This window comes from Euprymna scolopes, chromosome 16, assembly GCF_053919585.1.
Source record: "Euprymna scolopes isolate OS-2025 chromosome 16, ASM5391958v1, whole genome shotgun sequence".
Classification (NCBI taxonomy): domain Eukaryota; kingdom Metazoa; phylum Mollusca; class Cephalopoda; order Sepiida; family Sepiolidae; genus Euprymna; species Euprymna scolopes.
In genome coordinates, this window is record NC_136497.1 from 4,489,071 (window position 1) to 4,512,416 (window position 23,346).

At 35.0% G+C, this 23,346-nt stretch overlaps 1 protein-coding gene across 3 annotated transcripts in view; it reads left to right on the top strand.

Annotated features, from left to right (window-relative positions):
- LOC145295828 (TPR repeat-containing protein DDB_G0287407-like) overlaps nucleotides 1-23,346 on the top strand; it is a 290,573-nt gene that overhangs the window by 204,689 nt on the left and 62,538 nt on the right. For all 3 annotated transcript variants that reach the window (XM_080141533.1, XM_080141534.1, XM_080141535.1), the window contains 3 exons: nucleotides 3,031-3,164; nucleotides 6,105-6,216; nucleotides 13,702-13,809. In XM_080141533.1, coding sequence (XP_079997659.1) covers nucleotides 3,031-3,164; nucleotides 6,105-6,216; nucleotides 13,702-13,809 — 354 coding nt within the window. The remainder of the gene's footprint in view (nucleotides 1-3,030; nucleotides 3,165-6,104; nucleotides 6,217-13,701; nucleotides 13,810-23,346) is intronic.

Genomic DNA, 23,346 nt, shown 5'->3' on the forward strand with positions numbered 1-23,346 from the left:
AATATAGTTTTGTGTTTTTTCTATGAAGATTTCATGATTTTCAGTATATATTTATAAATTTTTTTTGTAATGTCCTTCACATAATAATAAAGCCTCACCTACCATTTTTTTAGCTGTTTTTATGATGTTTCTATTTAGTCGTTAAAATCAAACTTAACTATGCTAATATGCAAGTTACTAAGTGAGATAGTCATAAATACAACCATCTGAACCTTGAAGGTTGTGATATGTTCAAAATTTCATCATCATATCTTAAAATGATCTGAAAATATCTTTTTCAGTCACAAGCTTATATGCATTTGAATAGGACTGACTTAAAACAAAATGTCCAGTGAACAATGCATTTTTTGGTACTTTGAATGGTCGTAACTCCAGTTCTAATGAACCGATTTTAAAAATATAAAGATTACATTTCTTTGTTTTTATGCTCTTTTCAAGAATGCTTGATTTGAGTTTTTTGGTCTGGTATTGCTACGTTAAGCCTTGATAGGCCATCACCTATGTCGTCTCAATAAAAACACTGATTCTTACCACTCCATTGTATTAGCATCAAAAAGGGCATTAAACAAACAAAAAAAAAAAATCACCTAAAATCACTATCAATAATTCCCCCCACTCTTTATCTGTTCCTAAACCTAAATGTAGATTCCATGAACAAAGCTTCTTTCTTAGAACTGCATGCCTGTGGAATTGTCTTCTATTTTCCTGCTTTCCAGCTGACTACAATATGGTTGTCTTCAAGTCTAACGTAAACAAGTTTTTGATGAGCCGTTCCATATAAGTTAACAAATTTACTGAATTTCCATTACTAATGATTACTATATTGTCCAATTTCTACTGTGCACTCTTTAACCCTTATCCTCGAGTGGCCTCTTGGCTTTGATAATGTGATGATTCCTGTGTAAAAAAAAAAAAAAGAAAGAAATAACTTCCAAATCAAATTGTTTGCATATAACGCTGTGCAGTTTAAATATTGGACGCTTGTATAGAATGTTTGGCAAAAATATTGAGTTTCTTGAGAGAAGATGTATTGACTTGTGTTCTGTCTAAGAAATTCATTGGAGAGGTAAATCTAATCAGAATGATAGAAAGAATTCAAGTATTCTATGTATTATATGTATTGGAAATGAAAAAGGTGCAGTTGATATTAATATTTTTATTGCAGACCAATTGGTAAAGTGATTGAAGCTAATTGGGTAAGATTTATAACAGTCTTATTTCTATTAAGGTTGATGAGAAGGAAGTGCTTGCTGTGACAGGTGATTTGAATCTTGGAAATTGGATTGTTTTGATAAAATGGATAGAGTGATAGAAATACAGAAAATTAAAGAATTTTAGAATTTGGTCTTGGACAATTTGTTTGCAAACACAATTTTCAGGAAAAGAGAACGCCATCTCATTACATATGAATCTAATGCAGCAAAGACTCAGTCTTCTGGGTTCCTGGTTCCTTGACTGTACTGACATTCAGAAGTTCAAGTGTAATGTAAACAGACATGTTGCTGCTCAACTCCCTACATAGTATCTCTGCAACTTATGTCTCTGATAGTAGCTCCCTACATGAAAGTGGCACTGTGCCTTGTTTTGGATGAAAATGTAATAAAAAAATTAGGGGGAAAAAAAAAAAAAAAACAGAAAGCTCTGGAGTGATGTGAAAGTAACACTTGGTAAAAAAAAAAAAAAAGTGATGATGACATAATTTGATTATTTTTGTGTTTTTATGTAGAAGAAAACTCATAAGGTATTAATTGCTGAAGTTAAGCAATATTGAACCTGGTCATTGCCAGATGAGTCACCAGACACTGTATGTAGAACATTAGCACCTCCTTGTATGAACTATAAAACCTAACATCATTATCTTGATCAAGATATACAGGTGACTTGGTACTGCATGTGAATTTCAGATTCTCTTGACACTTTCTCCTTTGTCGGAAGCCAGTTCAACCCATATTAGATGCATATTAGACACCAGAAGTCTGGAAGAACAGTGTAAAAAGTTGGAAGGTACATTGTTGGAGGAAACAAGCTTGTGGACAGACAGAAGGTACCTCAAGGCCTAGGGTGACATGTGGGAGTTCAGAAAAAAGCAGAAATGAGTGGAGAAAATTACAAAAAATATCTGGTGGAAAAGAGGACAGCAAGAAAAGCAATATAAAAAGCAATATAAAAAGCAATATAAAAAGCAATATAAAAAGCAAGAGACTGAGCTAAGTTTTCAAATATAGTACAAGGAGATGACCAGAAGAATAAAGTAAAGATAATATTGTTGGAGAGAAGTGCATTTTAAATGTTAGCGATGAATTAATTGGACAAGAGTGATGCTTGAAAATCATGAAAAGTTGCTGACAAAGAGAAAATGTAAAAATTGCAGCAGCAAAATCTGGTCCAGCATAGAAAATTGTAAGATGGAGAAGGGTTCATTGCATGTTGTTGTGGGTGAAACTTAAATCAGATGGCATTTTAGTGAAACACTTGTGAACTGTTAAGAGTAAAAGAAAAACTCAAGATAGAAGTAGTTGAGATGCTTCAGTTCGTGAATGTGATTGAGAGAATAATTGAGCAACAAATCTTACATTTTTGTCAACACAAATATAATATTGTGACTTTCACTCAAAATAATTTCATTAAAAAAAATACTCGTCAGATTCTTCAGCTTTCATGCTAGAAAGTGACTTTTGCTCCTCAGCAATACAATTCTATGGACCATGCTGGATGCTTGCCTTCTTAATATTTCACAACATGGGAAGAGTGGTAATTTGACAGACCTGTACTCTTTGACATCTACGCTCTCCATCAGAGCAGGAAGCTTTTCGCAAGCAAATACCAAGTGATCAACTGGAACCTAGGAACGGTCAGCCTTGAGGATGTCACAAGGACAAGTAAGGGTACAAGTTGTATACCAATTGTTTAGTTGTTACTTTGGAAACCATGGTCAATCTATGTTTGATGCAAAATAATTTTCAGTCATTACAGTTACAAAATTTCCCAAGATCTTATTTTTAATAAATATCCTGTTTTTTTCTTTGTTAGATTGAAGAGTATGTTATGAAAGAAGAAAGAGACGTCCCTTTGATTTTAGTTGGTGGTGCTGGTTGTGGGAAATCTTCAGTGCTTTGTCGAGCTGCTTCTGTTATCAATGCTAAAGCTGCCGATGATTTTAAAAGGTAAAGTGATTTCACCTTTGTTTCATTCTCCTGCTTCATTGACAACCGTTTTTGACTAATTTTATTTAAGTAGTCAGTGTTTAGCTGTATGACCAGTTGTGTTTAAACTAAAAAAGTAAGACAAAAGCTAAAAAGTTGGTTTACAATCAAGCTAGAATGCTCTATTATGCTTAGATGACCAAGTTTTTCCCTCGGTTCTGATTTGCTGTTCGTGTGTGGATATTCTACTAAACTCTAGACTTTTTAACCTGTTAAAAACAGGAAAAAAGTTATACACTGTTGATTTAGAATTAGTGTTTTATGCTAAATTGATGGTTGAATGCAGTTAAATTTCTGCTCATTTTTGCATTAACTACTAATCCTTATTAATCCCTAAATGTGCATTGAATGGATACCATAATACTTAGTTCACTGCAACTTATAAAGTCCATATAAAATTTCAGCCAGATTGGCTTGGTAGTTTCCAAAGAAAAAGTGGAATGTATAAACAGACATAATACAGAAAGCAGCTAGAGCCTTTATATTAAATATCGATTTGATTATATGTAATCGATTTCTTTGCTTCATGATATAAAAATTAATTTCCTCCTAAAATATAATCGCTTTGTAAAGATGTGTGTGTGTGTGTGTATAGTCACTCATAGACAGTTGTCTTTGGCGGCATATCAGTATGGTTAGTTGTAGCAAGTTTATTCATGTCAAAAAACGAAACCCAAATACCAGGTCACCTTCATTAGCTATCCTTCCCCTTTTCTCATTTTGAAATAACATAAAACTTAAGAATAATTACAACTACATTGTATGCCTTCACACACACCTGTATCATTATTATTATTATTATCATTATTATTATTATTATCATTATACTAGCTGTACCCGCCCAGCCATGCGTTGCCGTGTCTGATTCTGGTTGACGCAAGTATTAGATTGAGTTGTATCTTAGAGACACACGCACAAAAACACATACATGCATACAAGCAAAAACACACGGAAGCACAAACCCAAAAAACTCACACATGGGAAAACAAAACACCTACACACACACAAACACACATAAAAAAACACACACATGCACACTCAAAAAACACAAACATGCACAGAAATGTGTATGCGCACACATGCGTAAAAAACCCACGCACACAAAAAAAACACAAACATGCACACACACACACACACCCATGCAAAAACACAAACACTCACAAACAAACTTATGTAGACACAAAAAAAACACATGCATACACAAAATAAATACCAACATGCGCACACACAGTCACGCACATGCATGCACCTCCACATTTCGAAAATATTAAGGGGTAGACAGTTTAAAGGTTTTAAAATCACACAAAGAGATTTTGAAGTATATAAAATGTCAATTTATGGTTATGAATAAATGTTAGTCAAGCATTTAAAGAAAAAAAATTTTTTTTTTTTTTTTTTTTTTTTTTTTCTCAGGGATTGTATTTTTTAGGGTGGATACTGGAAAGAATTCAAAGTAAAGAAAAATTTGGAAAAAAAACCCGGAAAAGTGAAGACAAACTAAAAATAGCATCGTTCACTATTTGTTATGGAGAATCAAACAAAAAGAAACAATACTGTAAATGTTAATTATGTTTGTATCAGGAATGTTTTTTTTCTTTAAGGAGGGTTAGTTTCATGTTGACAATGTCTGTAATTGTGAGGGTATAAATATGTAAAATTATGATTATTAGCGGTCAAGATTTTTTGTAGTTGGTTTAATATTTATAAAACGATTGCTTCGTATATATAGAGAGAAAGACACCATGTTTGTGAAGGTCTGACACTTTCATTTTTTTTTTAATAAATTGTTTATTCCCAAATAATGCATCTGTCAGTTCTCAGCCAATGAGAAAAGCTGGAAATTTCTAAGGGAGAAATTATTATTTTTTTAGTTGGTAAGTGGAAAGATAATGGTATATATATGAGTGTCTAAACCAGTTATGAAGGATGCCGGGGGAAAAATACTTATAAGGTGTGTATATAGTCTTGGTGATGAGTGGCGATGGTAAGAGGACTGTAGATTTAGAGGAAAAAATAGGAGTTATCTCGTCAAAAGATGTTGTGATTGTGATGATATTACTCTTAGGATGTAATGTAGGATTTTATTATAATGACCAAATGTGTCTAAAATGATATTCTAAAGTTACATGGCTAATAATCTAGACATAATAAATTTGTATGTGGCATTTGGTGTTACAAACCTATAGTATTTTGGTCCAGAAGGGAATTTCTGCAATCATTATATTATATACTAGATGATAATTAATTCTGCTGTTCTTTGTCCAATTGCAATCATTTGATCTTTTGCTCCATATTTACCTGCCTGACCTTAGCTGTATTGTCTAAGTACATTTTGCAGCTTGTCATTTTTATTTTTTGACAGTAGCTGTATTGCTCTCACATATGTGTAGATACATAAACAATATATTTTGGCAGGAAATCATTAAATCGAAATAATACAACAAACTCTATTAACATGCTGTAAAAGTTCACTTGTCTATTTAAGGAAGACATTTGTCGTATAGAATAGACAAAAACAAAAATAGGATAAAATGCAATAATCAGATATATTTTAATAAAGCATTCAAGCATAATACATTTTTCTGTGCTCTGTGCATTACTGGAAAACAGCTTTGTGTATACTCTTCAATTCTGTTGGTCCAATACTTCCAAAACTAGTCCACTTTAGCTTTATGAGGTGTGGGGGCCGCATGGGGCAAGATCAAGTAAATAGGATATTCAAGTAAATAGGATATTCAAGTAAATAGGATATTCAAGTAAATAGGATATTCAAGTAAATAGGATATTCAAGTAAATAGGATATTCAAGTAAATAGGATATTCAAGTTGATGTCGTTCTGTCATTCATGTTCAGATTTCTGTGTTTTTCGAATGAATTTAATGTTTATTTTTATCGTTCTAGTTCTTGCGGTCGAAAATGGCACGTCTACTACCATTTTGTTGGAGCCGTTCCAGGCTCAACCACAGTTGAAGTGATGCTGAAAAGATTGTTACGAGAAATGGATGTAGCGAACGTAGGTGGATTTTCCATCGTCGTTAAATTCTTTCGTGTAGCGATTTGCCATTCTAGTTGTTCTGCTTTTCAATAATTATAAATTTTTATACACAAAATATATGAAAATAATTGAATTTAGTTCAGATGAATGGTAATGTTCTTAGTGATAAAATTAGGAATTTTTTTTTCTATGGTTTTTAAGGTGAGCATCTGATGAGTAAGTGAATGAAAGTGCAGCAAAGACATAATTTTTCTAACTTGTCAATCGCAAACAAAACAATATTGTAATGTATTCACTGTGAAAATAATAAATTACAAACAGAGATAACTTGATCTTTGAATTTTTGCAAACTATTCGATTACATTATATATGCTCTGAAACCACAAAAGATATTCATTGAGCTTGGAATTTTTACCTTTATAAAAAATAAATGAATTTTTATAAATAAAAATATTTTTTCAATTTAAAAATTTCTTAATCCATTACGATTGGTATATATTAATTGATTAACATTTTAAGTAAATTCTTAACCTCTCTCTCTCTCTCTCTCTCTCTCTCTCTATATATATATATATATATATATATATATATATATATAAAAGCAAGTTGCCTTCAATAAGTTTCCAAACTTTTTTTGTGCAAGCATTTAAATATCTGATAGATTCTTGAAAATTCAGTAGGTTATTGCTATACATCTTATGTGATGACTGGCAAATTTTTATGATTTCAGGTTCAAATTAACAGCTATAGCAGAAATTGAAATACACCCTACTAAAGTCTGATTGTCACAGCTGGTGAATTTCAAAAATGCAATCTGGACGTGAGAATATTTTAAGGAAATGATATGCAATAAAATTCTGTTTTAAACTTGGAAAAAATGCCACAGAAACAATTGGAATGCTTCAGACTGCTTTTGGACCATCTTGCATGAATCGAGCATCAGTTTTTGAGTGGTATAAGAGATTCAAGGAAGGCAGGGAGTCTGTGAGAGATGAGGAGAGATGTGGTAGTAGTAATGAAGCCAGAACACCAGAGTTGATTGGCCAAATAAAGAATTTCATGGATAAGGACCGTTGTGTGTCTATAGAGACAATAAGTGTGGGAACTGTACACACAATGATTTGCTCAAAAACCTTCAACCAGAAAGTTATTTAAGCGTTGTCTTAAAGAGAAATGCTTCCCAACCCCATGGAAAATCTCATCAGTATGGCCTGTATTTAAGAATTTAGGTAATCGTTCATCTCCCTCTCAATACAGGCCAATAAGTCTCCTGTGCATCATGAGTAAGTTACTGGAATCTATGTTAAATCTCCAGAAAAAAAACTCGAATAAACCTAGAACCCCATCTTCCAACGTAGATCCCCTACTACCATGTCTCCTTCTCCAACATCAGGGGTCTACGTTCCAACCTTCCAGAGGTTGAAACCCAATTACAGGAGACGAAACCGAACATATTCTTTCTAAGCGAAACTGGAATAGGTCTGGCCACTTCCCTAGATGAGTTCATAATTAACGGATACTCTAACTTAACATCTAAATCTGACCCCCAAGATCGCCATGGGCATGGAATATGTGCCTACATTAAAGATGACTTCCCATGTGATGTGATATCTCTAGAGAAGATCCTAATTTACCTTATATGTGCTTCCGGGTTGCACTTGCTTATACCACTGCATTTATATTTGCCCTCTATCGGTCTCATAACAGCGGAGTTACTATCTTTAAGAGTATATCTGAGAAAATAGACCACATCCTGTCTGCACATCCCTCGGCAAACATTCACATCTGTGGTGACTTCAACATCCATAATGTGGAATGGCTGTAATAGGTCCCCAGACGTACCCCTCCACCGTACTGTATACCGATACTCCATGGCTGACTGGGATAGCTTCTGTACATTCATATTTGATCTACTTCTGCATTCCATGTTTAAAAAGAAAGTGTCCTCTATAGTATCAGATCTGACCGAATGGCCAATTGTAGGCATAGACCAATTCATACCATCTAAAAAATTCCAACAAAAAGCCAACAGCCAGCCATGGTTCTCTCCAGAATGTGCTGCTGCCATCGCACACAGAAATCACTTTTTCCATAACTACCAATGTAATAGATGCACTGAGACTAAAGCTGCTTTCAGGAACGCCAGTAACCACTGTAAAAGAGTAGTAAAAATGCAAGAGAGCTATATGCCCAGTCTGTTAAATCCAAAGTAGCTGATCAGCGGCTTGGTTCCCACCAGTTTTGGCAAATAACAAATAGGATCCTGAACAGAAGTGTGCGTTCTATCCCAACCATTATCAATGGACTAGAGGTCATCTTGTCAGCTTCAGACAAGGCTAAACTATTTGCAAAGAACTTTGCAGCTAATTCTACCCTATGCGACGAAGGCCATCAACTCTCCATATTTCCTCCTCTAACACAGAACACGCTAGGTAACATACAAATATCTGTGCATGAGGTCGCCAAGCTAATCAAGAACCTTGATTCCAGTAAAGCAACTGGCCCTGACGGCATCCCAATTATAGTGTTAAAAAAGCTTCAACCAGAACTTGCTCCCATACTTACGAAACTGTTTAAGCGTTGCCTTAAGGAGAAGTGCTTTCCAACACCCTGGAAAACCTCATCAGTATGCCCTGTATTTAAGAATTCAGGTGATAAGTCATCTCCCTCTCAGTACAGACCAATAAGTCTCCTGTGTGTCATGAATAAGTTGCTGGAATCCATATTAAATAGAGAAATAGTCAACCACCTCAGCAGAAATAACCTTCTTAGTGACATGCAATATGGTTTCCGTTCTGCAAGATCTACCACAGATGTGCTAACGGTTATATCTCATAGAATTAGTGAATCTCTTGACAAAGGCTTCCTTTCTAGGACAATTGCTCTTGACATATCAAAGGTCTTCGACAAGGTATGGCATAAAGGCCTACTTCACAAGATCTCCGGCTACAGTATAACTGGAAATGTTTTCTCTATCCTTAAAACATTTCTCTCTGATAGGCTCATAAGAGTAGTGGTTGATGGACAAAAATCAGAGGCCTGCAGTATTAATGGGCTTGACCTTCACTCCTGATCTGAAATGGAACACGTACATCAAGTCTGTTGCCAAGGTCGCTGAAAAGATGGTGGGATCCTTCTATCGCTCCAGAAGATATCTCACTACTGATGTAATTCTCTATCTATATAAAAGCCAAGTACATCCAAGGATGGAATACCACTGCCATATCTGGGCAGGAGCTGCTAAAAACAGCCTATCTTTCTTGACAGAGTACAAAATAGACTTCGTGGCTTAGTAGGGGATGCCCTTTTCTCTTCCCTGCAACCTCTCTTCCACAGAAGAGACGTTGCAAGCCTATCTTTGTTTTATCGTTATTTCCATGGCAGGTGCTCGTCTGAACTCCAATCCCTGGTCCCCTCTCGCCAATCTTTTACGAAAAACACTCGTCTAGCTAAATCCACTGTCAAAAACTTTCCCCACTCTTTTATCTATGCCTAAATCAAAACGTAGATTCCATGAACAGAGCTTCTTTCTTAGAACTGCACGCCTGTGGAACTCTGTTCCGTCTGCCTGCTTCCCACCTAACTACAACCTGGATGTCTTCAAGTCCAACGTAAAAAAGTTTCCAGACTTTTTTGTATGGGCATAGTATACATACGAAACTTAAGTCCCCTTCAAAGTAATCTCCTCCAGCTGTAATGCACTTATTGTACCATTTCAACAAATTACTGATGAACCACCCCCTTAAGTAGACAATTTATTAAATCTCCACGCTAACATACTGTACTTACAATAACCCTTATCCCTGAGTGGCTTCCAGGCCTTGATAAGTGGTGACCACCTTGTAAAAAAAAAATATATATAAGTAGAGAAGTAGCCAACCATCTCAGCAAAAATAACCTCCTAAGTGACACAAAATATGGTTTCCGTTCTGCTAGATTTACAGCAGACGTGCTTACAGTTTTATCTCACGGGATTAGTGAATCTCTCGATGGAGGCTTCCTCTCCAAAGGCCTTTGATAAGGTATGGCACAAAGGTTTACTTCACAAGATCTCCAGCTATGGTATAGCTGGAAGGAAATTTCTTCTCAATTATTAAATCATTTCTCTCTGTGATAGGTTCATAAGAGTAGCCGTTAACGGGCAGTTCTCGGTATTAACGCTGGAGTCCCTTAGAGATCCATCCTGGGCACAACTCTCTTCCTAATCTACATCAATAATCTTCCAAATCACATCTTTACATCATTCGTAGATATTTATGCTGACGACACCACCATCTATGGTAGCACATCAAAGTCCATAAATGACCAAGTTCTCTCTGATTCTCTTTCCTCTAAAACCAAGCTTCTCTCTTTGCATCATCAACGCTCTGATGCCCATCTGGCATCAACTGAAATGAAAGGCTTTCGTCTTGGGGAGGCTTCTTGTTTTGATAAGCTTCTGGGCTTCACTTTTACTCCCGATCTGAAATGGGACACATATATCAAATACATTACCAAGGTCGCTGGGAAAATGGTAGGATCCTTCTACCACTCCAGTAGATATCTCACTCCTGATGCAATTCTCTACCTATATAAAAGCCAGGTTCGGCCAATGATGGAGTACTGTTGCCACATCTGGGATGGAGCTACTAGAAACAGCTTATCCTGCCTTGACAGAGTTCAAAACAGACTTCGTGGCTGAGATCAAAACTAGAACCTATAGACAGTGAGTCAAGTATGATAACTATTAGGCCAGCTTGTCACAATCTTTAAAATGTGTTTTCGAACCTACTTATTCTTAACTTAAGGAAATTGTCATGTGAACAATTCGTACATGCACAGTCATAAAACAGTTGAAAAACATTAAAATTTGATGATTCCCCCCCCCGTACTAATTTTTCATTTTTGACCCCTTAGCAGCTCTTTCTTCTGGATGAAAACTGATTAAAAAGTTTTCCAAATGTCTGAATACCATATATACCAAATTTCAAGTCTGTAGATTAAAAATTTGTTGAAAATATAGGTTGAGATTGTCCTCTCACACACACACACACACACACACATTCTCATTTACATATATATATATATATATATATATATATATATATATATATATATATATATATATATAGGTAAATTGGTTTCTTACTTTTTCTTTTTTTTTAAATAAATATATTTTTTTTAGTATGGGATGCCCCTTTTCTCTTCCCTGCAACCTCTTTCCCACAGAAGAGACATTGCGAGCCTGTCTTGCTTTTTTGTTATTTCCATGACAGGTGCTCGTCTGAGCTTCAATCTATGGTTCCCCTTCTCGCCAAACTTTCACAAAAAAAAACACTCGTCTAACTAGGACCACTACTAATAGTTTCCCACACTCTTTATCTGTGCCTAAACCTAAATGTAGATTCCATGAGCAGAGCTTCTTTTTTAGAACTGCGCGCCTGTGGAACTCTCTTTTCTTAGCCTGCTTCCCAGGTGACTACAATCTGATTCTCTTCAAGTCCAATGTAAACAAATTCTTGATGAACTGTCCCCCTATGTAATCCAACTACAAAAATCCCACTACCTATGTTAAAAACGCTATAATCACATTGACTATTGTATACCCACTAGCAGGGGTGCCCGGCGTTGCTCGGGTGTTTGGAGGTGTATGCTGTGCAAAAAAAGCAAAAAAACAAAAAAAAAATGGTTAATTTTTTAAAAATTTGACCCCTATTATGGCCCCTTAAAATTTATAGTTTCGGGCTCAAATCACTTTATTAAGTTAGATCCAGGTTCAAGGAACCTATATCTAAAATTTCAAGTGTCTAGACCGAAAATTGTCGGAGGAGTTTGGTAGAGTTCTTAAAGGTCAAATCGTTGAAATTCGACCCCTTAACAGCCAAATTTCTGGCTGACACCCGTCACATCGATTTTCCCAAATCTCAGTACCCGGTATTTCAAATTTCGAGTCTATAGACTAAAAATTGACAGAGTTATTGCGTAGGGAAATGTACACAGACAGACAGACACACAGACAGACAGACACGTTCACTTTTATAGATATATAGATTAACCCTTATCCTCGAATGGCCTCCGGGTCTTGATAAGTGGTGATTTTCTATGTAAAAACAAAAAGGAACTTAAGATACAGATTTGCCTGAATGCACCAGTTCACAACTTCATCGTTATCACAAACTGTTTGAAGATGGGCATCAAGACAGTTGCTCAACTTCTCTATAGTCCAGATTTTGCTCCCTGTGATTTTTGGTTATTCCCTAAGCTCAAAGAAAACCTTAGAGGCTGTCATTATGAGACAATTGAAGAGATGAAAATGAGGATCATTGATACACTCACACAAGAGGACTTCCAGATGTTGTTGAACTGGTACAATAAGTGCATTACAGCTGGAGGAGATTACTTTGAAGGGGACTAAAGTTTCGTATGAATACTATCAATAAAAATGCCCATACAAAAAAAGTCTGGAAACTTTTTTGAAAGCATCTTGTGCGTGTGTATATAGTGTGGAACGATCAAATTGTCATCCTAGAAAAGACGACATGATTCCATTTCCATTTGAGGGAAACCTGGATGTGGTGATCCCCTGATGCAAACCCTGAGTATGGCAGCAGGACTCACTGCCGGCCCACAAGTTCAAAGAGACCCAAGCTTGGCTTTAGAAGAAATGCTACAACTTTTAACTTTTCTCTCACTGCCCCCACCTCCTTCACCTACTTGAATCCTCTAGACTACTTCATTTGGTCATATGTTGAGAACATCACCAACATGACCTCCCACAACACCAAAGTCAGCTTGATCGCCGCCATCTGCCGAGTATTCGTCGAGCTCCTGTCGGCACTTGTGGAAAAATATGTTCCCAGTTCCGGACCCATATCAAGATGGTGATTGAGGCTGAAGGCGGCTACATTGAATAGATGTCAGCTCTACTACATAATAAAGTTACCTGAATTGACTTTTTTTCAATTTTAAAATAAAACTATAGTGTTGTTTTCTTTAGGGTGACAACTTTATTGTTCCACCCAGTATATATATATATATATATATATATATATATATATATATATATATATATATATATATATATATATATATATTCACCAGGACAGAAATTTCCCGGTTAGTGTCTGTGGGCATGTTTAAAGAAACACAGAGAGACGACATCAGTTTTTATTAAAGCATGCATCTACGAGGAGCAAAACTGATATAAAATCTGAGGTCTACTATTTGCTGTGACAATCAATTGCACTGAGATTTTGTTTCAAAAAGTTTAGATGGTTCTACACAAAGCCTTCACAAGTATAAATAATTCATGTGGATTATTATGAGAACCTCATACATCAAAATCGACAGGAGAAGTGACACGTGTGCGTCAGTGTTGAATGCCTAAATTATTTTCATGCATTTATTTGTTTTTTTTTTCTCATTTTACAAAATATATATTTTGGATTTGTGATTGAATAAACTTTAAATAATTTTTTTTATTTAAAATAATTTCTAAACAAAATTTTTATTCCAATTCTTCAGGATTCCAATATGCCAAAAGATTTAGATGCAACGGCGCAGATGTGTTGCAGTATGTTGTCCAATCCAAATACACGACCGTTAATTATGTTTGTCGATGCACTTAATCAAGTGAGTGAAATCAGCACAAAAAATAATTTTATCTCTTCCTCTTTCTTTTTCTTCCTCCCTTTTCTCCTTCCCATCTCATTTTTGCTCCTTTCCCTTTTCTCTTTCTCCATCCTTTTTTTCTCTTCCTTCTTCCCCTCTGCTCTTTCACATCCTCATTTTCCTTCTCCTCTTCCTCCTCCTCTATTGTCATGTCCTCCTGCACCTGCTCCTCTTCCCTTTCCTTTATCTCCTTCACTCTTTCTCTTGCCTTTGCTTCCTCTACTATGCTTCCTCCTCCTCCTCTTTCTTTCTTCCTTGTCATTCAGTGTTTCAGTCTCTCCCTCTTTCTCTTTTTTCTGTCCTGTTTTTTACTCTAATTCTTTCATTTCTCGGCATAGAAATATACAGAAAAAAAGAACAAACAAAATCTGATTAATACTTCAGATTCAGAATAAAACCAAAACCTTGGCTACAAATTATTTATGATTGTCTTTTTTTCATCTCTGTAATTATTCATTATGGCTCGACTCAGTCTGCACTAAAGATGGACCCAAGAGATAAGCTGACATTTATTCTGATTTATTTCCTATCTGCTTTTTATTGGAGACTTTGTTGTTGACTAAACTAGGATATATATTCTGAGACCCCCCCCCCCTTCCCCATCGCGCACACTGCCTTTCCCACGTTTTGTTCTGTTATTCAACAAAACACATAAAATGCTATGTAAGGACTTTATGCTTATGTCTGCAGATGACTAGTTAGGCCTTTAGCACATGTAACTAAAAGTTTAATAAAATAGATTAAGAAAAAACTATAAAATACTAGCAAAGATACCTACCCTCTGTGCGGAACTTTGCTGTATGCTCAGATGCCCGTTTCAAGGGTACCTGAACGTACAGCAAAGTTCCGACCTTAACCTTTGACCTTGAAAAATAATGTGCACCATCCCTTTGTTGGAGACCATAATCATGTCGGGTTTGGTCATAATTGGTCCAGTGGTGTGGGCTATAGGAGAGTATATATACATAGGTTAGACTATAACCTTGGCCTTTACCTTGGAAAATGGTGTGCACCATCTCCAGGTGGGAGCCATCATCTTGCCAGGTTTGGTCATGATTGGTCCAGTGGTTTGGGCTGTAGGAGAGTTGTACACACACACACACGAACACTACTACTTTATATATAGATATTGGAATTTAGGTAAAAATGGCACCGGAAAAAATGACAGATTAAAAATGGTGAAAGTAGATAAATAAGAAAGAATGGCACAAGGACGAGATATAGATGAATATCTCAATGAATTTATTAAAATTTCAGATACATGAAGGGAAAACATGGGAAGTTTGTCAGATTAAAAAGAAAATTTGCCTAAAGTCATCTACCCCCCCCCTCCCCATGAGATTTTACTTTTTAGGTGATTACATCTGAACACATTGAAAAACTTCGAAAAAAATAATTATAGGTTAAAGAGGAACACTTGTTGACATCTCCTTGCCTTAAAATCAGAAACCAATTAGTACGTGCAATTTAATGATGGAAACTTATGATTTTGAAAGTTGGCCTATCATAGTTTCTATGCAAGTTTCCGATTACGTTTTGATTGTGTTTGAAAGATTAAAAATAAATTAAGAGAAAAGAAAAAGTTAATCTCTAAAAGAATAAAAAATATTTTTACATGTGAAAAAAAAAAAGCAGTTATAATGAAAAATGTTTTCACGGCAGCTTCAAAAATGCAAAAATTCAGCTAAATTTGAAAGTTAAATAAATTCATTGTAAAAAATCCTTTAAAAGATAAATATAAATTTCAAAGATAATCATTTTTGTACATTTGACATTTAATTTATTTTTAATTTCACTAATTTGAACACATGGGAATTAGTCATGCAGTAATTTATTGGATATATTATTACTTTATTCAATATATTTAAGTTTTTTTTTTTTTTTTTTTTTTTTTTTTACAAAGGCATCACCACATTATCAAGGCCCAGAGGCCACTCAAGGATAAGGGTTAAAGAGTGTACAGTAGAAGTTGGTCAATATAGTAATCATTAGTAATGAAAATTTGGTAAATTTAATAACTTATATGGAACGGCTCATCAAGAACTTATTTACTTTAGACTTGAACAAAACCATATTGTAGTCAGCCGGAAAGCAGGAAAACGGAAGACAATTCCACAGGCGTGCAGTTCTAAGAAAGAAGCTTTGTTCATGGAATCTACGTTTAGGTTTAGGCACAGATAAAGAGTGGGGGAAATTATTGATAGTGTTTACAGCTAGACGAGTGTTTCTTGTGAAAGTTTGGCGAGGGGGGACCATAGATTGAAGCTCAGTTGAACACTTTCCATGAAAATAACGATACATCAGAGACAAACTCGCAACATCTCTTCTGTGAGATAGAGGTTGCAAGGAGGAGAAAAGGACATCTCCTACGAGGCTACGAAGTCTATTTTGAACTCTATCAAGGCAGGACAAGTTCTTTCTAGCAGCTCCTGCCCAGATGTGGCAACAGTATTCCATCCTTGGACGTACCTGGCTCTTATATAGATAGAGAATAGCATCAGCAGTGAGATATCTACTGGATCGATAGAAAGATCCCACCATTTTTCCAGCGGCCTTGGCAACAGATTTGATATACGTGTTCCATTTAAGATCAGGAGTAATGGTCAAGCCCAGAAGCTTGTCAAAACTTGAGGCCTCCTGAAGACGAGAGCCATTCATTTCAATTGATGACAAATGTGGATTAGAATGTTGATGATGTAAAGAGAGAAGCTTGGTTTTAGATGCATTAAAAGTAACCAGCCACTCCTTTCCCCATTGTACTACGTGCTCAAGATCAGAGGAGAGAGAATTGGAGAGAACTTGCTCGTTTACTGTCTTAGATGTGGTACCATAAATGGTAGTGTCGTCAGCATAAATGTCTACAAATGATGTAAGGATATGATTTGGAAGATCATTAATGTAGATCAGGAAAAGAGTTGGGCCCAGGATGGATCCCTGAGGGACACCGGCATTAATATTGTGAGCTTCTGATTTTTGCCCCTCAACTACTACTCTTATGAATCTATCAGAAAGAAATGATTTAATAATTGAGAAGACTTTTCCAGCTATACCATAGCTAGCGATCTTATGAAGTAAACCTTTATGCCATACCCTATCAAAGGCTTTAGATATGTCAAGAGCAATTGCCCTAGAAAGATTGCCACCGTCGAGAGATTTGCTAATCCTATGCGATATAACTGTAAGGACATCTGCTGTAGATCTAGCAGAACGGAAACCATATTGAGTGTCACTAAGAAGGTTATTTTTGTTGAGATGTTTGATTACTTCTGTATTTAATACAGATTCTAGCAACTTACTCATGACGCACAGGAGACTTATTGGCCTGTACTGAGAGGGGGATGAGCGATCACCTGAATTCTTAAATACAGGGCATACTGATGAGATTTTCCAGGGAGATGGGAAACTATTCTCCTTAAGACAACGTTTAAACAGTTTTGTAAGTATGGGCGCTAGTTCAGGTTGAAGTTTTTTGAGTACTATAATTGGAATACCATCAGGGCCAGTTGCTTTACTGGAATCAAGGTTTTTGATTAGTTTGGCAACATCACGTACAGATATACGTATATCACATAGCGTGTTTTCTGATACAAGAGGAAATATTGGGGGTTGGCGGTCTTGGTCGCAAAGGGTAGAATTAGCTGCAAAGTTCTTGACAAAGAGTTTGGCTTTGTCTGATGCTGACGAGATTACCTCAGATCCATTGATAATAGTTGGGATGGAGCACACGCTTCTGTTCAGGATTCTGTTTGCTATTTGCCAAAACTGGTGGGAACCAAGCCGCTGCTCAGCTACTTTGGACTTAACAGATTGAGCATACAACTCTCTTGCGTTCCTTATTACTTTCTTACAATGGTTGCTGGCAGTCCTGAAAACGGCTTTAGTTTCCATACATCTATTACGTTTGAAGCAGTGGAAAAAGTGATTTCTGTGCGCAATGGCAGCAGCACATTCTGGAGAGAACCATGGCTGGCTGTTAGGTTTTTGCTGAAACTTTTTAGAGGGTATGAAATGGTCAATACCTACAATTAACCATTCAGTTAGGTCTAATACTATAGAGGACACATCCTTTTTAAACATGGAATGCAGAGGTAGATCAGATATAAATGTACGGAAGCTATCCCAGTCAGCCTTAGTGTATCGATATACTGTACGATGAAGAGGTACGTCTGGGGACTTATTACATTTCATTTTTATCTTAATTGATACAACAGAGTGGTCGGAAGATCCAAGAGGCGACAGAACAGAAACTGAACATAGTTCAGGGCAAGTTGTGAGAAAAAGGTCTAGTAGGCTCGCATACTGGCCGTCATTATCGGGCACACGGGTAGGTTCCTGAACAATCTGAGTGAGGTCATAGGCAATGGAGAAATCATGACAGAACCTCCCCTCATCATCGGTCTTGTTTGAGTGGGTCAACCATTCGACGTTGTGAACATTGAAGTCTCCACATACGTGAATGTTAGCTGAAGGATAAGTAGAAAGGACTTGGTCAATTTTCTCAGATATGCTTTGAAAGATAGTAACTCCGCTGTTGTGGGGGCGATAGAGAGTAAATATAAATGCAGTAGTGTGAGCTAAAGCAACCCGGAAGCACATATAAGGTAAGTTAGGATCTTCCCTGGAGATGTCCCTCCCACATGGAAAGCTATCTTTAATATAGGCACATATTCCATGCCCATGGCGATCTTGGGGGTCAGATTTAGAAGTTAAGTTAGAGTATCCTGTAATTGCAAACTCATCAAGGGAAATAGCCTGTCCAATGCCAGTTTCACTTAAAAATAAAAGGTCTGGTTTAGTCTCCTGTAATTGGGTTTCAACCTCTGGAAGGTTAGAACGTAGACCCCTGATGTTGGAAAAGGAGACATGGTAGTAGGGGTCTACGTTGGAAGTTGGAGAACCGGGTTTAATCGTGTATTTTTTTTTGAAACTTGTCATGATGAAATTTTGGAATTTGTGGACTAGGTCGACAGATTTACTTAGAGCAGGACAGAGAGGGGAAACTAAGAGAGAAAAAGAAACGAAGAATTTTTTTTTTTTTTTTTTTTTTGTACCACATGATAAGGTAAAGCCGTAACAATTACCCACTAGTATGGCATCGAGAGGCCCCACCAGAAGCTACTGCATGGTCCAGATTCCATTCACCAAATGGCAATACAGCAGCCCCAGTACTTTGCACCTGCTGATAGGACAGCCTCCTTAGTGGTTAATCCAAGGTTCGGGTCCCTGACTATCAGGCGGATAACGTCAGCCCAGACAAAACGTTTACCTCCAGCACCCTTACTAGTGACATGGCTACAAGGATAGACATAGAAACAGAAAATTTCCACCTACTCTGCCAACTGTTCGCGCAAAAATACTGCCAACCTAGAAAACAGCTTTTTCTTCTCCCTTTGTCAGAAAAATCACTCATTTAAAAATGAGGACTGAGGGACAAATAAAAAGAAGCGAGAGTAACAGGAGCTGCCGATAACGCATCCACAATGCGTTTTCTACTCTCCATTAAAAAAAAAAAATAAAAAAATAACTATTAAGTATTGTACTTAATAAAAGTCCAACGGACCTGTTTAAGGGAAAGTATGGTGATAGATTCCCCTCCCACGAACTAAAAATGAGTACAATTAGGTAATCAATTTTTGCAATCAACTCGGTAGATAAATAAACATTTATGGACGAGAAAAAAAAAAAAAAAAAAAAATTAAAGCTAGCATTTAATACAACAGAAATACATAAATTAAATACTGAAATAAAATGTAGTTATTAATATTTGAATCTTAAAATAAAAAGTGCGAATTAATAGAGAAAATCACTTATCACAACAACGCATTCCGTCTCCAAACTAGTGAAGAATTTAACTTTTAATAGCGTTCAGAAGATTTTTTTTTTTTTAAATTAACCGTTAAGAGAAAGCGTGATTTTATTCTGAACTTTAACTAATCACGTTTTAAGCAACTTATGATATAAAACAAAATCGGATGGGGGGGGGGGTTCTTCCGAAGTTATTTGGTGACGTTATAAGTAATTGCGAGATAAGATGGGAGCCAGAAATTAGGGGTGGGGGACTGAAAATGATAATATAATGGATTGATTATACAATATTTAAGATCAACTTGGTAGATAAACATTTATGGACGAGAAAAAAAAAATTAAAGCTAGCATTTAATACAACAGAAATACATAAATTAAATACTGAAATAAAATGTAGTTATTAATATTTGAATCTTAAAATAAAAAGTGCGAATTAATAGAGAAAATCACTTATCACAACAACGCATTCCGTCTCCAAACTAGTGAAGAATTTAACTTTTAATAGCGTTCAGAAGATTTTTTTTTTTTTTAAATTAACCGTTAAGAGAAAGCGTGATTTTATTCTGAACTTTAACTAATCACGTTTTAAGCAACTTATGATATAAAACAAAATCGGATGGGGGGGGGGGTTCTTCCGAAGTTATTTGGTGACGTTATAAGTAATTGCGAGATAAGATGGGAGCCAGAAATTAGGGGTGGGGGACTGAAAATGATAATATAATGGATTGATTATACAATATTTAAGATCAACTTGGTAGATAAACATTTATGGACGAGAAAAAAAAAAAAAAAAAAAAAAAAAAAAAATTAAAGCTAGCATTTAATACAACAGAAATACATAAATTAAATACTGAAATAAAATGTAGTTATTAATATTTGAATCTTAAAATAAAAAGTGCGAATTAATAGAGAAAATCACTTATCACAACAACGCATTCCGTCTCCAAACTAGTGAAGAATTTAACTTTTAATAGCGTTCAGAAGATTTTTTTTTTTTTTAAATTAACCGTTAAGAGAAAGCGTGATTTTATTCTGAACTTTAACTAATCACGTTTTAAGCAACTTATGATATAAAACAAAATCGGATGGGGGGGGGGGGTTCTTCCGAAGTTATTTGGTGACGTTATAAGTAATTGCGAGATAAGATGGGAGCCAGAAATTAGGGGTGGGGGACTGAAAATGATAATATAATGGATTGATTATACAATATTTAAGATCAACTTGGTAGATAAACATTTATGGACGAGAAAAAAAAAAAAAAAAAAAAAATTAAAGCTAGCATTTAATACAACAGAAATACATAAATTAAATACTGAAATAAAATGTAGTTATTAATATTTGAATCTTAAAATAAAAAGTGCGAATTAATAGAGAAAATCACTTATCACAACAACGCATTCCGTCTCCAAACTAGTGAAGAATTTAACTTTTAATAGCGTTCAGAAGATTTTTTTTTTTTTAAATTAACCGTTAAGAGAAAGCGTGATTTTATTCTGAACTTTAACTAATCACGTTTTAAGCAACTTATGATATAAAACAAAATCGGATGGGGGGGGGGGTTCTTCCGAAGTTATTTGGTGACGTTATAAGTAATTGCGAGATAAGATGGGAGCCAGAAATTAGGGGTGGGGGACTGAAAATGATAATATAATGGATTGATTATACAATATTTAAGATCAACTTGGTAGATAAACATTTATGGACGAGAAAAAAAAAATTAAAGCTAGCATTTAATACAACAGAAATACATAAATTAAATACTGAAATAAAATGTAGTTATTAATATTTGAATCTTAAAATAAAAAGTGCGAATTAATAGAGAAAATCACTTATCACAACAACGCATTCCGTCTCCAAACTAGTGAAGAATTTAACTTTTAATAGCGTTCAGAAGATTTTTTTTTTTAAATTAACCGTTAAGAGAAAGCGTGATTTTATTCTGAACTTTAACTAATCACGTTTTAAGCAACTTATGATATAAAACAAAATCGGATGGGGGGGGGGGTTCTTCCGAAGTTATTTGGTGACGTTATAAGTAATTGCGAGATAAGATGGGAGCCAGAAATTAGGGGTGGGGGACTGAAAATGATAATATAATGGATTGATTATACAATATTTAAGATCAACTTGGTAGATAAACATTTATGGACGAGAAAAAAAAAAAAAAAAAAAAAAAAAAAAAAAAAAATTAAAGCTAGCATTTAATACAACAGAAATACATAAATTAAATACTGAAATAAAATGTAGTTATTAATATTTGAATCTTAAAATAAAAAGTGCGAATTAATAGAGAAAATCACTTATCACAACAACGCATTCCGTCTCCAAACTAGTGAAGAATTTAACTTTTAATAGCGTTCAGAAGATTTTTTTTTTTTTTAAATTAACCGTTAAGAGAAAGCGTGATTTTATTCTGAACTTTAACTAATCACGTTTTAAGCAACTTATGATATAAAACAAAATCGGATGGGGGGGGGGTTCTTCCGAAGTTATTTGGTGACGTTATAAGTAATTGCGAGATAAGATGGGAGCCAGAAATTAGGGGTGGGGGACTGAAAATGATAATATAATGGATTGATTATACAATATTTAAGATCAACTTGGTAGATAAACATTTATGGACGAGAAAAAAAAAAAAAAAAAAAAAAATTAAAGCTAGCATTTAATACAACAGAAATACATAAATTAAATACTGAAATAAAATGTAGTTATTAATATTTGAATCTTAAAATAAAAAGTGCGAATTAATAGAGAAAATCACTTATCACAACAACGCATTCCGTCTCCAAACTAGTGAAGAATTTAACTTTTAATAGCGTTCAGAAGATTTTTTTTTTTTTAAATTAACCGTTAAGAGAAAGCGTGATTTTATTCTGAACTTTAACTAATCACGTTTTAAGCAACTTATGATATAAAACAAAATCGGATGGGGGGGGGGGGTTCTTCCGAAGTTATTTGGTGACGTTATAAGTAATTGCGAGATAAGATGGGAGCCAGAAATTAGGGGTGGGGGACTGAAAATGATAATATAATGGATTGATTATACAATATTTAAGATCAACTTGGTAGATAAACATTTATGGACGAGAAAAAAAAAATTAAAGCTAGCATTTAATACAACAGAAATACATAAATTAAATACTGAAATAAAATGTAGTTATTAATATTTGAATCTTAAAATAAAAAGTGCGAATTAATAGAGAAAATCACTTATCACAACAACGCATTCCGTCTCCAAACTAGTGAAGAATTTAACTTTTAATAGCGTTCAGAAGATTTTTTTTTTTAAATTAACCGTTAAGAGAAAGCGTGATTTTATTCTGAACTTTAACTAATCACGTTTTAAGCAACTTATGATATAAAACAAAATCGGATGGGGGGGGGGGGTTCTTCCGAAGTTATTTGGTGACGTTATAAGTAATTGCGAGATAAGATGGGAGCCAGAAATTAGGGGTGGGGGACTGAAAATGATAATATAATGGATTGATTATACAATATTTAAGATCAACTTGGTAGATAAACATTTTAGGACGAGAAAAAAAAAAAAAAAAAAAAAAAAATTAAAGCTAGCATTTAATACAACAGAAATACATAAATTAAATACTGAAATAAAATGTAGTTATTAATATTTGAATCTTAAAATAAAAAGTGCGAATTAATAGAGAAAATCACTTATCACAACAACGCATTCCG